The 21,604-nt window shown below is 43.3% G+C and overlaps 1 protein-coding gene across 1 annotated transcript; it reads right to left on the bottom strand.

Moving 5' to 3' along the window:
• Positions 1 to 185: 185 nt before the first annotated feature.
• gspt1 (G1 to S phase transition 1) lies at positions 186 to 21,503 on the bottom strand. The gene is made up of 14 exons (XM_029699221.1): positions 21,099 to 21,503; positions 20,721 to 20,762; positions 17,599 to 17,868; positions 17,432 to 17,465; positions 17,175 to 17,252; positions 16,874 to 17,054; positions 16,387 to 16,541; positions 7,797 to 7,937; positions 5,649 to 5,742; positions 4,014 to 4,094; positions 2,988 to 3,161; positions 1,343 to 1,432; positions 974 to 1,142; positions 186 to 827 (listed from the first exon to the last, which is right to left on the bottom strand). Exons 1-14 carry the CDS (start codon positions 21,295 to 21,297, stop codon positions 775 to 777), a joined length of 1,761 nt encoding a protein of 586 aa, XP_029555081.1. The 5' UTR covers positions 21,298 to 21,503; the 3' UTR covers positions 186 to 774.
• Positions 21,504 to 21,604: the final 101 nt, after the last annotated feature.

Here is a 21,604-nt window from a genome sequence, read left to right as displayed (position 1 = left end):
AAACCCCGCCTATTTCTAAAATTTCATCTGATTTTAACCTGACCCTAACCTCAACCCCTCTGCTAACCTTATGCCTAACCATAACCTTAAATGAAGAACAATTTTGACTTTGTGGCTGTGATAACTAGTGGAAACCATTCCGAAAGGCCAAATGAACATTGTAAGAAATGGAGAAAAACAGAGCCTTTAATTTTTTTCTCTCAGTTTGATACTTTATTTTCATTGTTGATTGGTAACATGACAACACACGTTCACAACAGGAACCATGTTTGTTTGATTGTGTGCGTGTGAACATACCAGATTAGGATTTTGGTATGGCGATACCTACAACCAAAATATTACCATTTTGGTATAATATTTTGGATTTGAATGCGTATAACTAGCTAATTATGGTCCAAACGTGATGCAACCGGATGCAACGCTAGTCCCTTCCTTTCCAAACAAAGTAACAACGCATACATTCCCATTTCCAAAACAAAAGGTGGACCAGCACAGAGTGAGGTTGGCCTGGGAAAGGGTAGTGGCTACATTAGTGGCATAGCTGAGCTCTCAATATGAGAAAGCTGACACACTGGACTTGTCTTTCATTAACATTGTTCATCATAAAAACTGATTCAGTCACTTTTTAAAGTTTCTTCTTTATTTTCAAACATGATTTGTTCTCCTCCTCGTCTTCAACAGATAGTGTTATGTAAGAGGATGGCTGGCTAGGTAGGCGTCAGCAGCTTCCTCCTCTTTCATGACAACTGTCCCAGGATTCCATGCTGCTTCACATTAGTCCTTCTCTGGTACCAGCTTCAGCACTTTGCCAATAGCAATGGTTTTGCCTGAAAAGGGAAACAATTCCATACGTATAAAAACCTTTAGTACTCCATTTGGCACTGGTTTTGTTGTTTAAAGCTTTTTCATATTCATCAATAGAAACAAAACATGGTATAAAACAATCCCACAGGAACACACACACACACACAACCTTCATCTCGTAGGGTGAACCTCCCCATCTGTGGGAAGTCTTTGAAGGTCTCGAGGCAGATGGTTCCAGCACAACGTAGCCGGGCGATGCACACCTGGTCCTGTTTGACAAAGCGAGGTCGCGTCTTGCTCTTCTCACCGGTCTTCTTGTCCACTAGACAGATTAAGGCCTGAGGAGAGAATTGACTTGAATACAGGTTTATTTACTAATGAACATTATTCACTGACAGAGAAGATAGCTGTGGTGGGCAGGCTATACTTGGATAGAGACCCGGTTTGGTTAGGAGATGTTAACAAGCTAATGAAACGTAGTAACTCACTGTGATTAGGTTAAGAGTTGTTAACAAGCTAATGTAACTTAGTAACTCACTGTGATTTGTACTTCTTCAATACAGGTGTGGATGTGTAGGACTGCGTTGTAACCTGGGCAAATGATGGATTTATGCTCAATGATGACGATCTGAAAACAAAGTAATAAATAAATTAAACACCAGAGAAATTAGCAGAGGTGCAAGTACTGGAGTTTACATACAGTTGAAGTCAGAAGTTTACATACACCTTAGCCAAATACATTTGAACTCAGTTTTTCAAAATTCCTGACATTTAATCCATTTAATCCAAATTCAGTTTTAGGTCAGTTAGGATCACCACTTTATTTTAAGCATGTGAAATGTCAGAATAATAGTTGAATGATTTATTTCAGCTTTTATTTCTTTCATCACATTCCCAATGGGTCAGAAGTTTACATACACTCAATTAGTATTTGGTAGCATTGTCTTTAAATGGTTTAACATGGGTCAAACGGTTTGGGTAGCCTTCCACAAGCTTCCCACAATAAGTTGGGTGAATTTTGGCCCATTCCTCCTGACAGAGCTGGTGTAACCGAGTCAGGTTTGTAGGCCTCCTTGCTCACACATGCTTTTTCAGTTCTGTCCACAAATTTTCTATAGGATTGAGGTCAGGATTTTCTGATGGCCATTCCAATACCTTGACTTTGTTGTCCTTAAGCCATTTTGCCACAACTTTGGAAGTATGCTTGGGGTCATTGTCCATTTGGAAGACCCATTTGCGACCAAGCTTTAACTTCCTGACTGATGTCTTGAGATGTTGCTTCAATTCATCCACATAATTTTCCTCCTCATGATGCTATCCATTTTGTGAAGTGCACCAGTCCCTCCTGCAGCAAAGCACCCCCACAACATGATGCTGCGTGGTCCCATGGTGTTTATACTTGCATACTATTGTTTGTGCAGATGATCGTGGTACCTTCAGGCGTTTGGAAATTGCTCCCAAGGATGAACCAGACTCGTGGAGGTCTACAGTTTTTTTTTCTGAGGTCTTGGCTGATTTCTTTTGATTTTCCCATGATGTCAAGCAAAGAGGCACTGAGTTTGAAGGTAGGCCTTGAAATACATCCACGTGTACACCTCCAATTGACTCAAATTATGTAAATTAGCCTATCCGAAGCTTCTAAAGCCATGACATACTTTTCTGGAATTTTCCAAGCTGTTTAAAGGCACAGTCAACTTAGTGTATGTAAACTTCTGGCCCACTGGAATTGTGATACAGTGAATTATACGTGAAATAATCTGTCTGTAAACAATTGTTGGAAAAATTACTTTGTGTCATGCAAAGTAGATGTCCTAACCGACTTGCCAAAACTATAGTTTGTTAACAAGACATTTGTGGAGTGGTTGAAAAACGAGTTTTAATGACTCCAACCTAAGTGTATGTAAACTTCCGACTTCAACTGTATTTAGTCAACCCAACCTAGCATCGCTATCATTTAGCATTTCTCTGATGCAGTGTATCTTTGTAAACTAATCCTAGACAATGATAACATATGCCATTTATTTAGCAGAAACTTTTATCCAAAGCAACTTATGTGTGCATACACTGTACATTTTACGGCCGGGTGGTCCGGGAATGGAACCCACTATCCTGGCGTTGCGAGCACCATGCTCTACCAACCGATCTAAAACGACCTTAGTCATGTCCTAAGGAACGTAGCCCACCTGAGCGTCAAAAGTGCGTCCGGAGTGGCAGAGGTTCTCAGCGTTACAGAGGATGAAGCCAGGCAGGATCTCCTCCTCCTCGATGCCCTTCAGCCTTAGCTTCAGGTTCTCTCCAGGAACAGCTTCATCTGTCTCCACCTCGTCAGACAGCAGGCTCAGCACCTCCACTGTGTGCTGGGGGTGGGGATAACACATCACATGTATCATAGTGCTGTATATACACTGAGTATACAAAACAAAAGCTATTATCCCTTTTTGATGTCACTAATTCCACTTCAATCAGTGTAGATGAAGGGGAGGAGACAGGTTAAAGAAGGATTTGTAAGCCTTGTGACAATTGAGACATGGATTGTGTATGTGTGCCATTCAGAGGGTGAATGGGCAAAACAGATTTAAGTGCCTTTGAACAGGGTATGGTAGTAGGTGCCAGGCGCACCAGTTTGAGAGTGTCAAGAACTGCAAAGCTGCTGGGTTTTTACGCTCAACAGTTTCCCGTGTGTATCAAGAATGGTCCACCACCCAAAGGACATCCAGCCAACTTGACAACTATGGGAAGCATTGGAATCAACATGAGCCAGCATCCCTGTGGAACGCTTTCAACACCTTGTAGAGTCCATGCCCCGATGAATTGAGGCTGTTCTGAGGGCAAAAGGGGGTGCTAATCAATATTAGGAAGGTGTTCTTAATGTTTTGTACACTCAGTCTATATGTTATACAACAATTATTATATTAGTAATCTTAAATGGCAAGATAAACTGGGGCTGGGAAGGGAAATATAACATTAGAACCTGAAGTAAAGTATTTAACACAGATGCGTACATGTTGGAATCCAAACCTGAACTACATGGTAATGTTGGAAGTCTGGAGTCCCTTTCACAATTTACATTTTAATTATTTAGCAGACGTTTTTCTGCAGAGCATCTGCCAAAGGAATTAAAAAGTACATGTAAATTGTGAAAGGGTCTCCTGTACACTTGTGTAATGTATACTCTCCAGGACAGATGAACGACCTATGGACAGCCTTACCCTGTTAGGCATCATGACCAGCTGCTGGGCTTTGGCAATGAACCCAGACTCCAGCTTCCCCAGGATCACAGTGCCCATATCCTGAACACAGAGCACAACCAAGACCAGGTTAAAGGTTATTCTACCAGTTACAGTCAGTGGCCTTGTGGTTAGAGTGTCCACCCTGAGATTGGGAGATCGATCCCCGGCCAAGTCATACCAAAGACTGTAAAAATGGTACCCGATGCGTCTCTGCTCGGCACTCAACATTAAGGAGATAGTTTGGGGGTAAGGTCCTGCGATAGACGAGTGTCCTGTCCAGGGGGCGTTGTACATGTACGTCAAGCTGCCTCACGCTACAGAAACAGGAGATAGGCTCCTGCTCCTATGAGCCGTTCCGGCTCAAAGCTACTTACTTACTACAAGTTAAAGAAAATTGTATTATTACACTATATCCTTTGCTTCCTTTCTCATCCTCTGCTCCGATCTAAGAGGTTTTTATAAACCTCGGAGAGTGGGGTCACGGCCAGGGTCAGTCATTATCAACAGCGAACCTGGAGCAATTTGGGTTAAGTGCCTTGCTTAAGGGCACAGAAAGATCTTTCACCTTTTTGGCTCGGAAAGTAGGGGTTCTGATGGTGCTTAAATCCACAAAATTAGTGAAATAGGCCTTTATTACTCCTGTATTAGCAGAGAAAAATGCTCATCAGCACCCCCCTCAGTTAAAGGAAGTGGTACTAAGGGTTAGGAAGGACACTGCAGTTTACTACGGATTCTGCTCACACTAGGTTAGCAGAGAAAATTAGCACTTATATTGAATGAATGAAAAAACAAAAACGGATTCTGTCTAGTCAATTAAAATGGTTGTTTCTTTTCTCTTCTATGCTCCCACCTAAGATGACTTCATTGAGTGTACTAGCGTCTAGCGCTAAGCTGTTGATCCCCACTGCCAGCTAGTCTAACAACCTAACCAGCCGCCAATTAACTGGACTGTAATCCCATTATATCAACTGAATAGCAGATCTAGTTAGAGCTCCTGGGTTTCATAACACCCCTCTTACACAACCACAGCAGTGTGTGTGTGTGTGTGTGTGTGTGTGTGTGTGTGTGTGTGTGTGTGTGTGTGTGTGTGTGTGTGTGTGTGTGTGTGTGTGTGTGTGTGTGCGGGTGTGCGGGTGTGTGTGCGGGTGTGTGTGTGTGCGGAAGACCTGCTGAGAAAGCTATACAATATAATTTCCTTCCTTCTAACCTGTTCCAAAACACCCGCTGGTGAAACCGGTGCCAGAAAGCTAAATTATCTTGTGGAGAAAATGGTTGTGCTCTGCTGTCCTTGGCTACAGTAGGGAGGGCTTGGAAGGACACCCAGAACGGAACAGAGGACCTCATCTGGATGTGATGTGGGAAGGCCAGTGTGTGTGTGTGTGTGTGTATGTGTATGTGCGTGTGTGTAGCAGCTGCACAGTGCTGCATTATCTTTGTCTTTTAGCATTCATTTCATAAGCCTTTTTCAAACTCTGAGATAATGTATTCATAATGGATTATTAATTACTACAGAATAAGATGGCTTGGTTAAAAAGTATGCAAGTTATGCCGTTGAGTACAATACAGAGCTAGAGATACGTAACTGGGATAACTCATGACAGCAGTTGAGCTCACCTTGTATTTGTCTACGATGGGTAATCTGACAGGGCCATCTGTGATTCTGCTGAAGCTTGGCAGGCTGTCCAGATGTGGGATGAATGGCAACCCCCTGGCAACGAAGAACAATTGGGACAATCAATTATTATCCTTTCTAATAATACATTTATGGATTATCAATTATTACGGGAACAGAGAGAACTTTGATAGCTTCATAGCAGTTAGCAAAGCTGTTTTGTGGAGGAGGAAAAAATATACATTGATTTGATGGACTGTTATGAAAATAAAGACTTGACAAGCAACCGCCACTCAGCACCCACAAAGGGATTGACTTTCATGTACAGTTGAAGTCGGAAGTTTACATACACCTTGGCCAAATACATTTAAACTCAGTTTTTCACAATTCCTGACATTTAATCCTAGTAAGAATTCCCTGTCTTAGGTCAGTTAGGATCACCATGTTATTTTAAGAATGTGAAATGTCAGAATAATAGTAGAGAGAATGATTTATTTCAGCTTTTATTTCTTTCATCACGTTCCCAGTGGGTCAGAAGTTTACATGCACTCAATTAGTATTTGGTAGCATTGCCTTTAAATTGTTTAACTTGGGTCAAATGTTTAGGGTAGCCTTCCACAAGCTTCCCACAATAAGTTGGGTGAATTTTGGCCCATTCCTCCTGACAGAGCTGGTGTAACTGAGTCAGGTTTGTAAGCCTCCTTGCTCGCACATGCCTTTCCAGTTGTGCCCACAAATTTTCTATATGATTGAGGTCAGGGCTTTGTGATGGCCACTTCAATACCTTGACTTTGTTGTCCTTAAGCCATTTTGCCACAACTTTGGAAGTATGCTTGGAGTCATTGTCTATTTGGAAGACCCATTTGCAACCAAGCTTTAACTTCCTGACTGATGTCTTGAGATGTTGCTTCAATATATCCACATAATTTTCCTCCTCATGATGCCATCTATTTTGTGAAGTGCACCAGTACCTCCTGCAGCAAAGCACCCCCACAACATGATGCTGCCACCCCCGTGCTTCACGGTTGGGATGGTGTTCTTCGGCTTGCAAGCCTCCCCCTTTTTTCTCCAAACATAACGATGGTCATTATGGCCAAACAGTTAAATTTTTGTTTCATCAGACCACAGGACATTTCAAGTATGATCTTTGTCCCCATGTGCAGTTGCAAACCGTAGTCTGGCTTTTTCATGGCGTATTTGGAGCAGTGGCTTCTTCCTTGCTGAGCGGCCTTTCAGGTTATGTCGATATTTGGACTCGTTTTACTGTGGATATAGATACTTTGTACCTGTTTCCTCCAGCATCTTCACAAGGTCCTTTGCTGTTGTTCTGGGATTGATTTGTACTTTTCACACCAAGGTATGTTCATCTCTAGGAGACAGAACACGTCTCCTTCCTGAGCAGTATGACAGCTGCGTGGTCGCATGGTGTTTATACTTGCGTACTATTGTTTATGCAAATGAACGTGGTACCTTCAGGCGTTTGGAAATTGCTCCCAAGGATGAACCAGACTCGTGGAGGTCTACAACTTGTTTTCTGAGGTCTTGGCTGATTTCTTTTGATTTTCCCATGATGTCAAGCAAAGAGGCACTGAGTTTGAAGGTAGGCCTTGAAATACATCCACGTGTACACCTCCAATTGACTCAAATTATATCAATTAGTCTACCAGAAGCTTCTAAAGCCATGACATAATTTCCTGGAATTTTCCAAGCTGTTTATAGCCACAGTCAACTTAGTGTATGTAAACTTCTGACCCACTGGAATTGTGATACAGGGAATTATAAGTGAAATAATCTGTCTGTAAACAATTGTTGGACAAAATTACTTGTGTCATGCACAAAGAAGATGTCCTAACCGACTTGCCAAAACTATAGCTTGTTAACAAGAAATCTGTGGAGTGGTTGAAAAACGAGTTTTAATGATTCCAACCTAAGTGTATGTAAACTTCCGACTTCAACTGTCCTTTCTGCAGAGATATGAGGGGAGATTGACTTACGTGTACTTTCTGCAGAGAACTGAGCGGAGGTTGACTTACGTGTACTTTCTGCAGAGAACTGGGGGGAGGTTGGCTTACCTGTACTTTCTGCAGAGAACTGAGGGGAGGTTGGCTTACATGTACTTTCTGCAGAGAACTGAGGGGAGGTTGACTTACGTGTACCATGTGCACTCCTCTATGGGCTCCTTTAGGTTGGCTCCCGTCAGCCCAGAGCAAGGCATGAAGTAGATGTCCTTCTTTGGGTTGAAGCCCACCTTCTTCAGAAATGGCACCAACTTCTCTTTACATTCCTCATACCTGTAGCGGAGAGGGAGGAGGATGGGTAATTTTACTGTGTTAAATATCAATATCAATGTTACAATGTTGACTAATTGAGGAACACAATCTCCATTTTTATATCTTTCCTATTCTATGACTGTCTGTCATAACCAGCCATGCAGCATGAGGGTCTGTCACGTCCTGACCATATTAAGATGTTATTTTCTATGGTAGAGTAGGTCAGGGCGTGACAGGGGGTGTTTTGTGTTTTTCTAGGTTTTGTATATCTATGTTTAGGTTCTAGTTTTTCTATTTCTGTCACGTCCTGGCCAGTATAAGGGTTAATTGGTATTGTAGTTTGGTCAGGACGTGGCAGAGGGTATTTGTTTTATGTGGTTCAGGGTGGTGTTTTTGTTGTAAGGGCATTTGATTTAGTATTCCGGTGGTTTTTGGGCACTGTTTGAGTTTCATGAATTCTATGTTGAGTCTAGTGTGTCTGTTTCTATGTTTGGGTTCATTGGGGTTGGGACTCTCAATTGAAGGCAGGTGTTGTCTATTTGCCTTTGATTGAGAGTCCCATATATGAGGGTGTGTTTGTCTTTTGTGGGAGATTGTTTTTGCATTGCGTGTTTTTGTAGCCTGTAAAACTGTTGCACTATCGTTGTTTATTGTTTTTTTTTGTATCGTGTTCACGTTAGAGATTTATTAAATTCAAAGATGAACACGACCTCCGCTGCGTATTGGTCTATCTTTTCTGACGAGGACTTTTCTATTTCTTCTGAAGACGATGATTGTTGTGACAATTTCAATGTTGTTTTTTGGGATGATCTCCAATTACAGGCAGCTGGTCCTCGTTGTCTCTAATTGGAGATCATACTTAAGTAGGGTTTTTTTCCACCTGTGTTTGTGGGTAGTTATTTTAAGTTTAGTTATCTGTTACATGACAAAACTGTTGGCTGTTGGGTTGTTATTTTGTCTTTATTTTTCTGAGTTAAAATAAATATTCATCATGAGCAATCAACACGCTGCGCTTTGGTCCCCTCTCTACGACAGCCGTTACAGGGTCAAACAACACATTAGATGGGATACTGTAGACTCTGCATTTGGCTATCTCTACCAAGATGCATGTATATACAGTGCATTCGGAAAGTATTCAGAACCCTTGAATTCTTCCACATTTTTTTTACGTTAGAGCCTTATTCTAAAATGGATCAAATCTTTTTTTAAATCCTCATCAATCTACATACAATAGCCCATAATGACAAAGCGAAAACAGGTTTGTAGAAATGTTTGAACATTTATTACAAATAAAAAAATTGAAATAACACATTTACAAAAGTATTCAGACCCCTTACTCAGTACTTTGTTGAAGCACCTTTAGCAGTGATTACAGCCTCGAGTCTTCTTGGGTATGACGCTACAAGCTTGGCACACTTGTATTTGGGGAGTTTCTTCCATTCTCCTCTGCAGATCCTCTCAAGCTTTGTCAGGTGGATGGGGAGCATTGTTGCACAGCTATTTTCAGGTCTTTCCAAAGATGTTCGTTCGGGTTCAAGTCCGGGCTCTGGCTGGGCTACTCAGGGACATTCAGAGACTTGGCCGCTCCTGCGTTGTCTTGGCTGTGTGCTTAGGGTCGTTGTCCTGTTGAAAGGTGAACCTTCGCCCCAGTCTGAGGTCCTGAGCGCTCTGGAGCAGATTTTATCAAGGATCTCTCTGTACTTTGCTCTGTTCATCTTTCCCTCAGTCTTGACTAGTCTTCCAGTTCCTGCAGCTGGCATAACATCCCCACAGCATGATGATGCCTCCCCCATAGGTATGGTGCCAGGTTTCCTCCAGGCGTGACACTTGGCATTCAGGTCAAAGAGGTAAATCTTGGTTTCATCAGACCAGAGAATCTTGTTGCCTTTTGGAAAACTCCAAGCGGGCTGTCATGTGACTTTTACTAAGGAGTGGCTTCCGTCTGGCCACTCAACCATAAAGAGCTCATTGGTGGAGTGCTGCAGAGACGGTTGTCCTTCTGGAAGGTTCTCCCATCTCCACAGAGGAACTCTGGATCTCTGTCAGAGTGATCATCTTGTTCTTGGTTCAAATCAAATGTTATTGGTCACATACACATGGTTAGCAGCTGTTAATGCGAGTGTAGCGAAATGCTTGTGGTTCTAGTTCCGACAATGCAGTAAAATCTAACAAGTAATCTAACAAACTCAAAACAACTACCTTATACACACAGATACACACAAATGTAAAGGGATGAATAAGAAAATGTAAATATATGGATGAGCAATGGCGTGCGGCCTAGGCAAGATGCAGTAGATGGTGTAGGATACAGTATATACAGTTGAAGCCAGAAATTTACATACACTTAGGTCGGAGTCATTAAAAATCGTTTTTCAACCACACCACAAATTTCTTGTCAACAAACTATAGTTTTGGCAAGTCGGTTAGGACATCTTCTTTGCGCATGACACAAGTAATTTTGTCCAACAATTGTTTACAGACAGATTATTTCACTTATAATTCCCTGTATCACAATTCCAGTGGGTCAAAAGTTTACATACACTAAGTTGACTGTGCCTTTAAACAGCTTGGAAAATTCCAGAAAATGATGTCATGGCTTTGTAAGATTCTGATAGGTTAATTAACATAATTTGAGTCAATTGGAGGTGTACACGTGGATGTATTTCAAGGCCTACCTTCAAACTCAGTGCCTCTTTGCTTGACATCATGGGAAAATCAAAAGAAATCAGCCAAGACCTCAGAAAAAAAACTGTAGACCTTCACAAGTCTGGTTCATCCTTGGGAGCAATTTCCAAACGCCTGAAGGTACCACGATCATCTGTACAAACAATAATACGCAAGTATAAACACCATGGGACCACGCAGCCATCATACCACTCAGGAAGGAGACGCGTTCTGTCTCCTAGAGATGAACGTACTTTGGTGCGAAAAGTGCAAATCAATCCCAGAACAACAGCAAAGGACCCTGTAAAGATGCTGGAGGAAACGGGTACAAAAGTATCAATATCCACAGTAAAAGTCCAAACAGGTACAAAAGTATCTATATCCACAGTAAAAGTCCAAATTCCGCTCAGCACGGAAGAAGCCACTGCTCCAAAACCGCCATAAAAAAGCCAGACTACTGTTTGCAACTGCACATGGGGACAAAGATCGTACTTGGAATGTCCTCTGGTCTGATGAAACAGAAATTTAACTGTTTGGTCATAATGACCATCGTTATGTTTGGAGGAAAAAGGAGTAGGCTTGCAAGCCGAAGAAAACCATCCCAACCGTGAAACACGGGGTTGGCAACATCATGTTGTGGGGGTGCTTTGCTGCAGGAGGGACTGGTGCACTTCACAAAATAGATGGCATCATAAGGAGGAAAATTATGTGGATATATTGAAGCAACATCTCAAGACATCAGTCAGGAAGTTAAAGCTTGGTTGCAAATGGGTCTTCCAAATGGATAATGACCCCAAGCATACTTCCAAAGTTGTGGCAAAATGGCTTAAGGACAACAAAGTCAAGGTATTGAAGTGGCCATCACAAAGCCCTGACCTCAATCCCATAGAAAATTTGTGGGAACAACTGAAAAAGCGAGCAAGGAGGCTTACAAACCTGACTCAGTTACACCAGCTCTGTCAGGAGGAATAGGCCAAAATTCACCCAAATTATTGTGGGAAGCTTGTGGAAGGCTACCCGAAACATTTGACCCAAGTTAAACAATTTAAAGGCAATGCTACCAAATACTAATTGAGTGTATGTAAACTTCTGACCCACTGGGAATGTGATGAAAGAAATAAAAGCTGAAATAAAAATCACATTCTCTACTATTATTCTGACATTTCACATTCTTAAAAAAAAGTGGTGATCCTAAATGACCTAAGACAGGGAATTCTTACAAGGATTAAATGTCAGGAATTGTGAAAAACTGAGATTACATGTATTTAGCTAAGGTGTATGTAAACTTCCGACTTCAACTGTACATATGAGATGAGTAATGTAGGATATGTAAACATTATTAAAGTGCCGTTATTTAAAGTGACTAGTGATACCTTTATTATTTTATTTAAGTGGCCAGTGATTTCAGTCTGTATGTTGGCAGCAGCCTCTCTATGTTAGTGATTTCTGTTTAACAGTCTGATGGCCTAGAGATAGAAGCTGTTTTTCAGTCTCTCGGTCCCAGCTTTGATGCACCTGTACTGACCTCGCCTTCTGGATGATAACGGGGTGAACAGGCAGTGGCTCGGGTGGTTGTTGTCCTTGATGATCCTTTTGGCCTTCCTGTGACATCGGATGCTGTAGGTGTCCTGAAGGGCAGGTAGTTTGCCCCCGATGATGCATTGTGCAGACCGCACTACCCTCTGGAGAGCCTTGCGGTTGAGGGCGGTGCAATTGCCGTACCAGGCGGTGATACAGCCCGACAGGATGCTCTCGATTGTGCATCTGTAAAAGTTGTTTTAGATGACAAGCCAAATTTCTTCAGCCTCCTGAGGTTGAAGAGCCACTGTTGCGCCTTCTTCACCAGACTGTCTGTGTGGGTGGACCATTTCAGTTTTTCCGTGATGTGTATGCCCAGGAACTTAAAACTTTCCACCTTCTCCACTACTGTCCCGTTAATGTGGATGGGGGGGTGCTCCCTCTGCTGTTTCCTAAAGTCCACGATCATCTCCTTTGTTTTGTTGACGTTGAGTGAGAGGTTATTTTCCTGACACCACACTCCGAGGGCCCTCACCTCCTCCCTGTAGGCTGTCTCGTCGTTGTTGGTAATCAAGCCTACCTCTGTAGTGTCGTCTGCAAACTTGATGATTGAATTGGAAGCGTGCAAGGCCACGCAGTCATGGGTAAACAGGGAGTACAGGAGAGGGCTGAGAACACACCCTTGTGAGGCCCCAGTGTTGAGGATTAGCGGGGTGGAGATGTTGTTTCCTACCTTCACCACCTGGGGGAGGCCCGTCAGAAAGTCCAGGACCCAGTTGCACAGGGCGGGGTTGAGACCCAGGGTCTCGAGCTTAATGACAAGTCTGGATGGTACTATGGTGTTAAATGCTGAGCTGAAGTCAATGAACAGCATTCTTACATAGGTATTCCTCTTGTCCAGATGGGATAGGGCAGTGTGCAGGCGATTGCATCGTCAGTGGACCTATTGGGGCGGTAAGCAAATTGGAGTGGGTCTAGGGTATCAGGTAGGGTGGAGGTGATATGATCCTTGACTAGTCTCTCAAAGCACTTCATGATGACAGAAGTGAGTGCAATGGGGCGATAGTCATTTAGTTCCGTTACCTTAGATTTCTTGGGAACAGGAACAATGGTGGCCATCTTGAAGCATGTGGCGACAACAGACTGGGATAGGGAGAGATTACAGACATATTCAAACACACCAGCCAGCTGGTCTACGCATGCTCTGAGGACGCGGCTAGGGATGCCGTCTGGGCCGGCAGGCTTGCGAGGGTTAACACGTTTAAATGTTTTACTCACGTTGGCCACGGAGAAGGAGAGCCCACAGGCTTTGGTAGCGGGCCGTGTCAGTGGCACTGTATTGTCCTCAAAGCGAGCAAAGAAGTTGTTTCATTTGTCTGAGAGCAAGACGTCGGTGTCCGCAACGGAGCTGGTTTTCTTTTTGTAATCCGTGATTGACTGTAGACTTTGCCACATACGTCTCGTGTTTGAGCCGTTGAATTGTGACTCTACTTTGTCTCTATACTGATGCTTTGCTTGTTTGATTGCCTTGGAGGGAATAGCTGTACTGTTTGTATTCGGTCGTGTTTCCGGTCGCCTTGCCATGATTAAAAGCGGTGGTTCGCACTTTCAGTTTTGCGCGAATGCTGCCACCAATCCACGTTTTCTGGTTAGGGAAGGTTTTAATGGTCACAGAGGGAACAACCATTTGCATTTTAGTCATTTAGCAGACACTCTTATCCAGAGCGACTTACAGTAGTGAATGCATACATTTCATACATTTTTTTTTTCTTCTCCGTATTGGTCCCACGTGGGAATCGAACCCACAACCCTGGCGTTGCAAACACCATGCTCTACCAACTGAGCCACGCAGGACAACCAGTAGGCCGCTCCATCTCCCTCTCCTGCTGCGACCACGTTGTTTTGGGTCGGCCTCTGGGATAAGATCGCATGTCCAGGGTGAAAGTCCAAACAAAGGATCCACTTCAGGAAAGACGTATTCCCGGTCGTAATTATGGTAAATTGACATCGCTTTAATATCCAATAGTTCTTCCTGTCTGTGTGTAATAACACTTGAGATTTTCTGGGGTTACTTCCCTGACCAAGGCCCTTTCCCCACGATTGCTCAGTTTGGCCGGACGGCCAGCTCCAGGAAGACTCTTGGTGGTTCCAAACTTCTTACATTTAAAAATGATGGAGGCCACTGTGTTCTTGGGGACCTTCAATGCTGCAAAAATATTTTGGTACCCTTCCCTAGATCTGTGCCTCGACACAATCCTGTCTCGGAGTTCTAAGGACAATTCCTTCGACCTCATGGCTTGGTTTTGCTCTGACATGCACTGTCAACTGTGGGACCTTATATAGATAGATGTGTGCCTTTCCAAATCATGTCCAATCAATTGAATTTACCACAGGTGTACTCCAATCAAGTTGTAGAAACATCTCAAGGATGATCAATGGAAACAGGACTCACCTGAGCTCAATTTCGAGGGTCATAGCAAAGGGTCTGAATACTTATGTAAATAAGGTATTTATCTTTTCATTTATTATACATTTGCAAAAATGTCTAAAAACCTGTTCTCGCTTTGTCATTTTGGGGTATTGTGTAGATTGATTAAAAATATACTGCTCAAAAAAATAAAGGGAACACTTAAACAACACATCCTAGATCTGAATGAAAGAAATAATCTTATTAAATACTTTTTTCTTTACATAATTGAATGTGCTGACAACAAAATCACACAAAAATAATCAATGGAAATCCAATTTATCAACCCATGGAGGTCTGGATATGGAGTCACACTCAAAATTAAAGTGGAAAACCCCACTACAGGCTGATCCAACTTTGATGTAATGTCCTTAAAACAAGTCAAAATGAGGCTCAGTAGTGTGGGTGGCCTCCACGTGCCTGTATGACCTCCATACAACGCCTGGGCATGCTCCTGATGAGGTGGCGGATGATCTCCTGAGGGATCTCCTCCCAGACCTGGACTAAAGCATCCGCCAACTCCTGAACAGTCTGTGGTGCAACGTGGCGTTGGTGGATGGAGCGAGACATGATGTCCCAGATGTGCTCAATTGGATTCAGGTCTGGGGAACGGGCGGGCCAGTCCATAGCATCAATGCCTTCCTCTTGCAGGAACTGCTGACACACTCCAGCCACATGAGGTCTAGCATTGTCTTGCATTAGGAGGAACCCAGGGCCAACCGCACCAGCATATGGTCTCACAAGGGGTCTGAGGATCTCATCTCGGTACCTAATGGCAGTCAGGCTACCTCTGGCGAGCACATGGAGGGCTGTGCGGCCCCCCAAAGAAATGCCACCCCACACCATGACTGACCCACCGCCAAACCGGTCATGCTGGAGGATGTTGCAGGCAGCAGAACGTTCTCCACGGCGTCTCCAGACTCTGTCACGTCTGTCACATGTGCTCAGTGTGAACCTGCTTTCATCTGTGAAGAGCACAGGGCGCCAGTGGCGAATTTGCCAATCTTGGTGTTCTCTGGCAAATGCCAAACGTCCTGCATGGTGTTGGGCTGTAAGCCCAACCCCCACCTGTGGACGTCGGGCCCTCATACCACCCTCATGGAGTCTGTTTCTGACCGTTTGAGCAGACACATGCACATTTGTGGCCTGCTGGAGGTCATTTTGCAGGGCTCTGGCAGTGCTTCTCCTGCTCCTCCTTGCACAAAGGCGGAGGTAGCGGTCCTGCTGCTGGGTTGTTGCCCTCCTACGGCCTCCTCCACATCTCCTGATGTACTGGCCTGTCTCCTGGTAGCGCCTCCATGCTCTGGACACTACGCTGACAGACACAGCAAACCTTCTTGCCACAGCTCGCATTGATGTGTCATCCTGGATGAGCTGCACTACCTGAGCCACTTGTGTGGGTTGTAGACTCCGTCTCATGCTACCACTAGAGTGAAAGCACCGCCAGCATTCAAAAGTGACCAAAACATCAGCCAGGAAGCATAGGAACTGAGAAGTGGTCTGTGGTCCCCACCTGCAGAACCACTCCTTTATTGGGGGTGTCTTGCTAATTGCCTATAATTTCCAACTGATGTCTATTCCATTTGCACAACAGCATGTGAAATTTATTGTCAATCAGTGTTGCTTCATAAGTGGACAGTTTGATTTCACAGAAGTGTGATTGACTTGGAGTTACATTGTGTTGTTTAAGTGTTCCCTTTATTTTTTTGAGCAGTATATATATTTAATCCATTTTAGAATAAGGCTGTAATGTAACAAAATGGGAACAAAGTCAAGGGGTCTTAATACTTTCCGAATGCACTGTACATTGTACTGACTGACCTTTCCAAGCTCCAGTTGACAGTGGGGTCGTCCATCTTGTTGACGAGGACGATGAGGTGTTTGACTCCAGCCGTCTTGGCCAGCATGGCGTGTTCCCGTGTCTGACCTCCCTTCTCAAAGCCTGTCTCAAACTCTCCTTTTCTGGCCGAGATCACCTGACCACAACATAGGGATACGTTAGACTAGGATAGGGTGCAGAAGATAATGATAAACACTAGGGTACACCTAACAGGTACTGTACATTATCTACTGTGTAGACTTTTCAGGACTAGAATGCATGTTAGAAAATACTCTCTCATTATATAGTTAAGTCAGTCCTCTTCTTATCATACAAAATCCATTGCTAAACAAATGCAGTCTCAGTCAACTTGTCTACTGGCAACAATACAACTATCTGGGACACAGGGGCCTGTTTTGCCTCGACGCAGCAGATATGAAAAGTGGCCAGTGAAATGCCTTCCACTAAGCATTGTTTGGGAAAACTCACCAGCACTGCCAGGTCAGCCTGTGACGCCCCACCGATCATGTTGGGGACAAAGCTTTTGTGGCCGGGGGCGTCCAGGATAGTAAAGTGCTTTTTCTCTGTCTCAAAGTAGGCTCTCCCCACCTCCACCGTCTTCCCCTTGTCTCTCTCCTCCTGGTTGGTGTCCAGAGCCCAGGACAGGTACCTGGCGAGCAAGATACGGATACAAGATGAAAAAGTCATATGAAAAGGTTTTTCAGAGCCATTTTTGTTATTTCCAAGCATATACATAACTGAATCTAGTCACACCAGAAGGTAAGCTCACCATGTTTCTCTGTTCTTTTCTTTGGCTTCTCTTTCATATTTCTCCAGGGTTCTTTTCTCCACCATTCCTGTCAAATACCTCCAATAAGAAAGATAAACAGAGATTGCCTGATCTGATGAATATAGGAGAGAACATTTTATTTCTAGATTGCCATGGCATTAGTAGCAAGCAATGGATCATACCGTAGAAGAAAATGTTAAGCCATCTTCAGTAACCTGAATCTAGGAATAGTTATTGATAACCATGTTATTACTCACATGATCTGACCTCCAATAGTTGATTTACCAGCATCTGAAAAAAAGAAAACTGGTCTTCAATCCAAATGAATATAGACAATTTCTAACAGCACTTGCTCTCTGTCCAGGAATAAAAAAATTATGTAGTAAAGAAGACCATGAGGTATTAATATACAGTAGGAACGCACCCACATGCCCGATGAACACCACATTGACATGCTCCTTCTTCGGGGCGTCTGGTGGGAGGGGGATTACTTTGAGCATGGGCAGCTCCTCCTCCTCTTCCTCTTCCATCATCTCCTCCTCCTCCTTTCCCTGCACCTCCTCACTGGAACCCCCCTCTCCTCCCAGGGCTCCCCCTCCTCCTGGTTCTCCTTCCCCGGGCTCCTCTTTCTGCTCCCACGTCTCCACCTCCACCATCATGTCTGCTTCTGTCCCTCCTCCGTTCTCCACTGGAGCTAAAGGACAAAAGCGGCACTTGTTTACCACTGATGTAGACCATGAAACAATGCTCTTTTGTTGAAGGTAGTCCGCACATCCAGCAGATTTCACAGGTGCATGATGGGTATATGAGATAGCTTGTGAACAGACAGGAGAGTACCGGCACACTGTTAATCTAAACTGTGTGCGGAACTGCACGGTGACTGCACGTTCTCTTCAAACAATGCTCTTTGATCTCTGACCTCATACACTATGACACTGAAATTGGCTTATTACATAGTTGTGGTCACCTACAGTGCCTTCAGAAAGTATTCATACACCTTGACTTATTCCACACTGTGTTGTGTTACAGCCTGAACTCAAAATTAATTCAAACCTTTTCTCACCCATCTACACAAAATACCCCACAATGACAAAGTGAAAACATGTTTTTAGAAATTCTAACAATCTCATTTACATAAGTATTCACACCCCTGAGTCAATACATGTTAGAATCCACTTTTGCAGCGATTACAGCTGTCCATTGCTAGACAGCCATTTTCCAGTCTTGCCATAGATTTTCAAGCCGATTTAAGTCAAAACTGTAACTAGACCAATCAAGAACATTCAATGTCGTCTTGGTAAGCAAATCCAATGTATATTTGGCCTATTGTCCTGCTGAAATGTGAATATGTCTCCCAGTGTCTGTTGGAAAGCAGACTAAACCAGCCTCTAGGATTTTACCTGCACTTAGCTCTATTACATTTATTTTTATCCTAAAAAAACTTGCCAATGACAAGCATACCCATAACATGATGGAGCCACCACCATGCTTGAAAATATGAAGAGTGATGTGTTGTGTTGGATTTGTCTCAAACATAACGCTTTATATTCAGGACATAAAGTTAATTTCCTTGCCACATTTTTTACAGTTTTACTTTAGTGCCTTATTGCAAACAGGATGCATGTTTTGGGATATTTGTATTCTGTACAGGCTTCCTTCTTTTCACTCTGTCATTTAGGTTAGTATTGTGGAGTAACTACAATGTTGTTGAACCATCCTCAGTTTTTTCCTATCACAGCCATTAAACTCTGTAACTCTGTCACCATCGGCCTCATGGTAAAATCCCTGAGAGGTTTCATTCCTCTCTGGCAACTGAGTTCGGAAGAACACCTGTATCTTTGAAGTGACTGGATGTATTCATACACCATCCAAAGTGTAATTAATAACTTCAACATGCTCAAAGGGATATTCAATGTTGGCTTCTTTTCTTTTTCAACATCTACCAATAGGTGCCCTTTTTTGCAATGTATTGGAAAACCTCCCTGGTCTTTGTGGTTGAATCTATGTTAGAAATTCACTGCTCAACTGAGGGACCTTACAAATAATTGAATGTATGTAGTACAGAGATGAGGTAGTCATTCAAAAATCATGTTAAACACTATTATTGCACACAGAGTGAATCCATGCAACTTATTATGTGACTTGTTAAGCACATTTTTACTCCTGAACTTATTTTAGTCTTGCAATAACAAAAGGGTTGAATACTTATTGACTCAAGAAATTTCAGCTTTTCATTTTTAATGACTTTGTAAACATTTCTAAAAACATAATTCCATTTTGACATTATAGGGTATTGTGTGTAGGCCAGTGACACACAATCCCAATTTAATCCATTTTAATTTCAGGCTGTAACACAACAAAATGTTGAAAAAGTCAAGGGGTGTGAATACTTGAAGGCACTGAAGGCACTGTATACTATGGATGTTCAATATCCTTATTTAATAGTGATATAGCTTTGTAGCGATAGTAGTGATAGCTAGATAACTTTACTGTATATTGAACTTTAAATGAATTCTTTAAAGAAATTCTAGTTAATCTAGCACTGATGCAGATTAGTGCTTCAGAAAAACTCTTCCCATAGCAGCATATAAACAAGGCCTTCACCTCCTCATCCATGAAATTAAACATGTACAATGCCTGTTCCCTTCTCAACACTTGCCATTCACAATCTGGAGAAGGTCATGATGACAACTACTCAGAGGCATGCTTACATTGCATGCAACACCACAGAAAAAATAAACTACACATTACAAAAACGGCATCTGTGTTCTGAACTATAAACCCACGAGGTAACTTCAACAGTCACTCAGAACTCAGTTCCCCTCGTGTCCTCTCTCTCTCTCTCTCTCCCTCTCTGGCAGGCTACAGTTTCAGCCAGGTGTCACACTAACAGATAAATCAGGCGTATGTAACCTGAGTAGATGTGCACAGCGGCAGTGTTCTCTGGCCAAATGTCAAAAACATATAGGGCTGGTCAATATAGTACCTCTACAGCAACATTCCCTGAAAATACAACAACTGGACTGCCCGATTTGGTTATACCAGTCTAACAAACGTCATATCCGTTTCCACGTGTTCCAATGTACTAGTATATTTTAGGCATAGGCCTGTGATGTTGCATCATGCTATAGATGTGCATGTAGGGAATGGGAGCCTGCCAATCCTCCCAGTTGGACCTTGTCATGTCTCCCAGAACTGGCCTTCAGGCCTAGGCTACCTCCCAGTGAGCAGTAGGCCTGAAGAGATGTTTCAATGTCTGAATGTATGGCAGACAATACTGACTGATGGACATTTGTAATCTCTGCTGGAATGAGTTGGGTGGGAGTTGGCAAGGCAACCTTCTGCAAGTAAAAAATAACGATTGAGACCTAAAGGTTTTAAAAAACACCTGTGATACATATCTTTAACAAACAATCTGATACCGTCTGTGATTGTCCAAAACAATAACATTGTGTAAAGTGCAACACACCTGAGTGGCAAAGGGAAGTAAAAGATGGAAGAATAGTTAGCTACATAATAATATAGTAATAAACACAAAACACATACCAACTGTTTCTGACAGCTCCATGCTGGCAACTGGCTCAGCACCTGTGAAGAGACAAGTTGTTGCGTTTATCATTGGCATTAAATGGACATTGGAGCTTTTGGAATATGAATCCAGTATGGGTGATGGCTTAACAATAATAATAGCATCATGAGCAGTAGGCCTAGCTATAAACGTTGCACCATCATGTCAAAACAGTCACATTAGGGTTGAGCAATATCATACACTAGTCTAGTGAGCTTGCTAGCTAACGTTACAACCCCAAGATAGCTAACGTTATCTAGCTAGCTACTGTAGCTAACCTGGCTAACCCCAGGCAATAAGAGCAGCTGTCAAAATCCCGTTATTACAACACTCCACAACATCACGCACTAACCTACCGTGACCGTCAGATATTGGGATTTCCGTGGGGCTGCTTTGAAAGAATGTCGGTACAAACACCGCCGCGTTGACATTCGGGACAAACGGCTTGGCATTGACGTTGAGAGCCGCGAGAGCGGACTGGAGTCCCGCGGCGGCTCGGGCCTCGGCATCCTCCTCCTGCTCCCACGAATCCGGGGCTGTGTCTCGCGGGTCCATGGCAGAGTTAGCTAAGCTAGCTAGCTGGCTTGACTGTGAATAACGCAACTGGCTTGATGTCCGTTCTGTTATCTTACTACTTATGTTAAAATAATTCGCGATGCTTCACTGTGTCTTGTTTTGGGAGGCATATGGTGAGCCGGTGTCTCACGGAGACGAGACCGACGAGAGAGAGAGAGACGTAAACCTACAGTTCCACAACGAACCGCTAGGAGGATTCCTCGAGGGGGTAACCCTGGAACTACAGAACAATGCATTCTGGAAGATGGGGTTGAACGTAAAGCTGTCTATCTCCACTCAGTAAACC

Source organism: Salmo trutta, chromosome 18 (genome assembly GCF_901001165.1).
Source record: "Salmo trutta chromosome 18, fSalTru1.1, whole genome shotgun sequence".
NCBI classification, from domain to species: Eukaryota; Metazoa; Chordata; class Actinopteri; order Salmoniformes; family Salmonidae; genus Salmo; species Salmo trutta.
The sequence above is the reverse complement of the archived record's forward strand: the minus strand, read 5'-3'. Positions and strand labels throughout refer to the sequence as shown.

Excerpts from the sequence above, each read along its gene's own strand:
- gspt1 (XM_029699221.1), bottom strand. The coding sequence starts at position 21,297 with ATGGACCCGCGAGACACAGCCCCGGATTCGTGGGAGCAGGAGGAGGAT. Across the intron at positions 17,466-17,598 it reads GGTGTTCATCGGGCATGTGG|ATGCTGGTAAATCAACTATT; the intron begins GTGCGTTCCTAC and ends TCTTTTTTTCAG. Across the intron at positions 1,143-1,342 it reads TTGAAGAAGTACAAATCACA|GCCTTAATCTGTCTAGTGGA; the intron begins GTGAGTTACTAA and ends TTCTCTCCTCAG.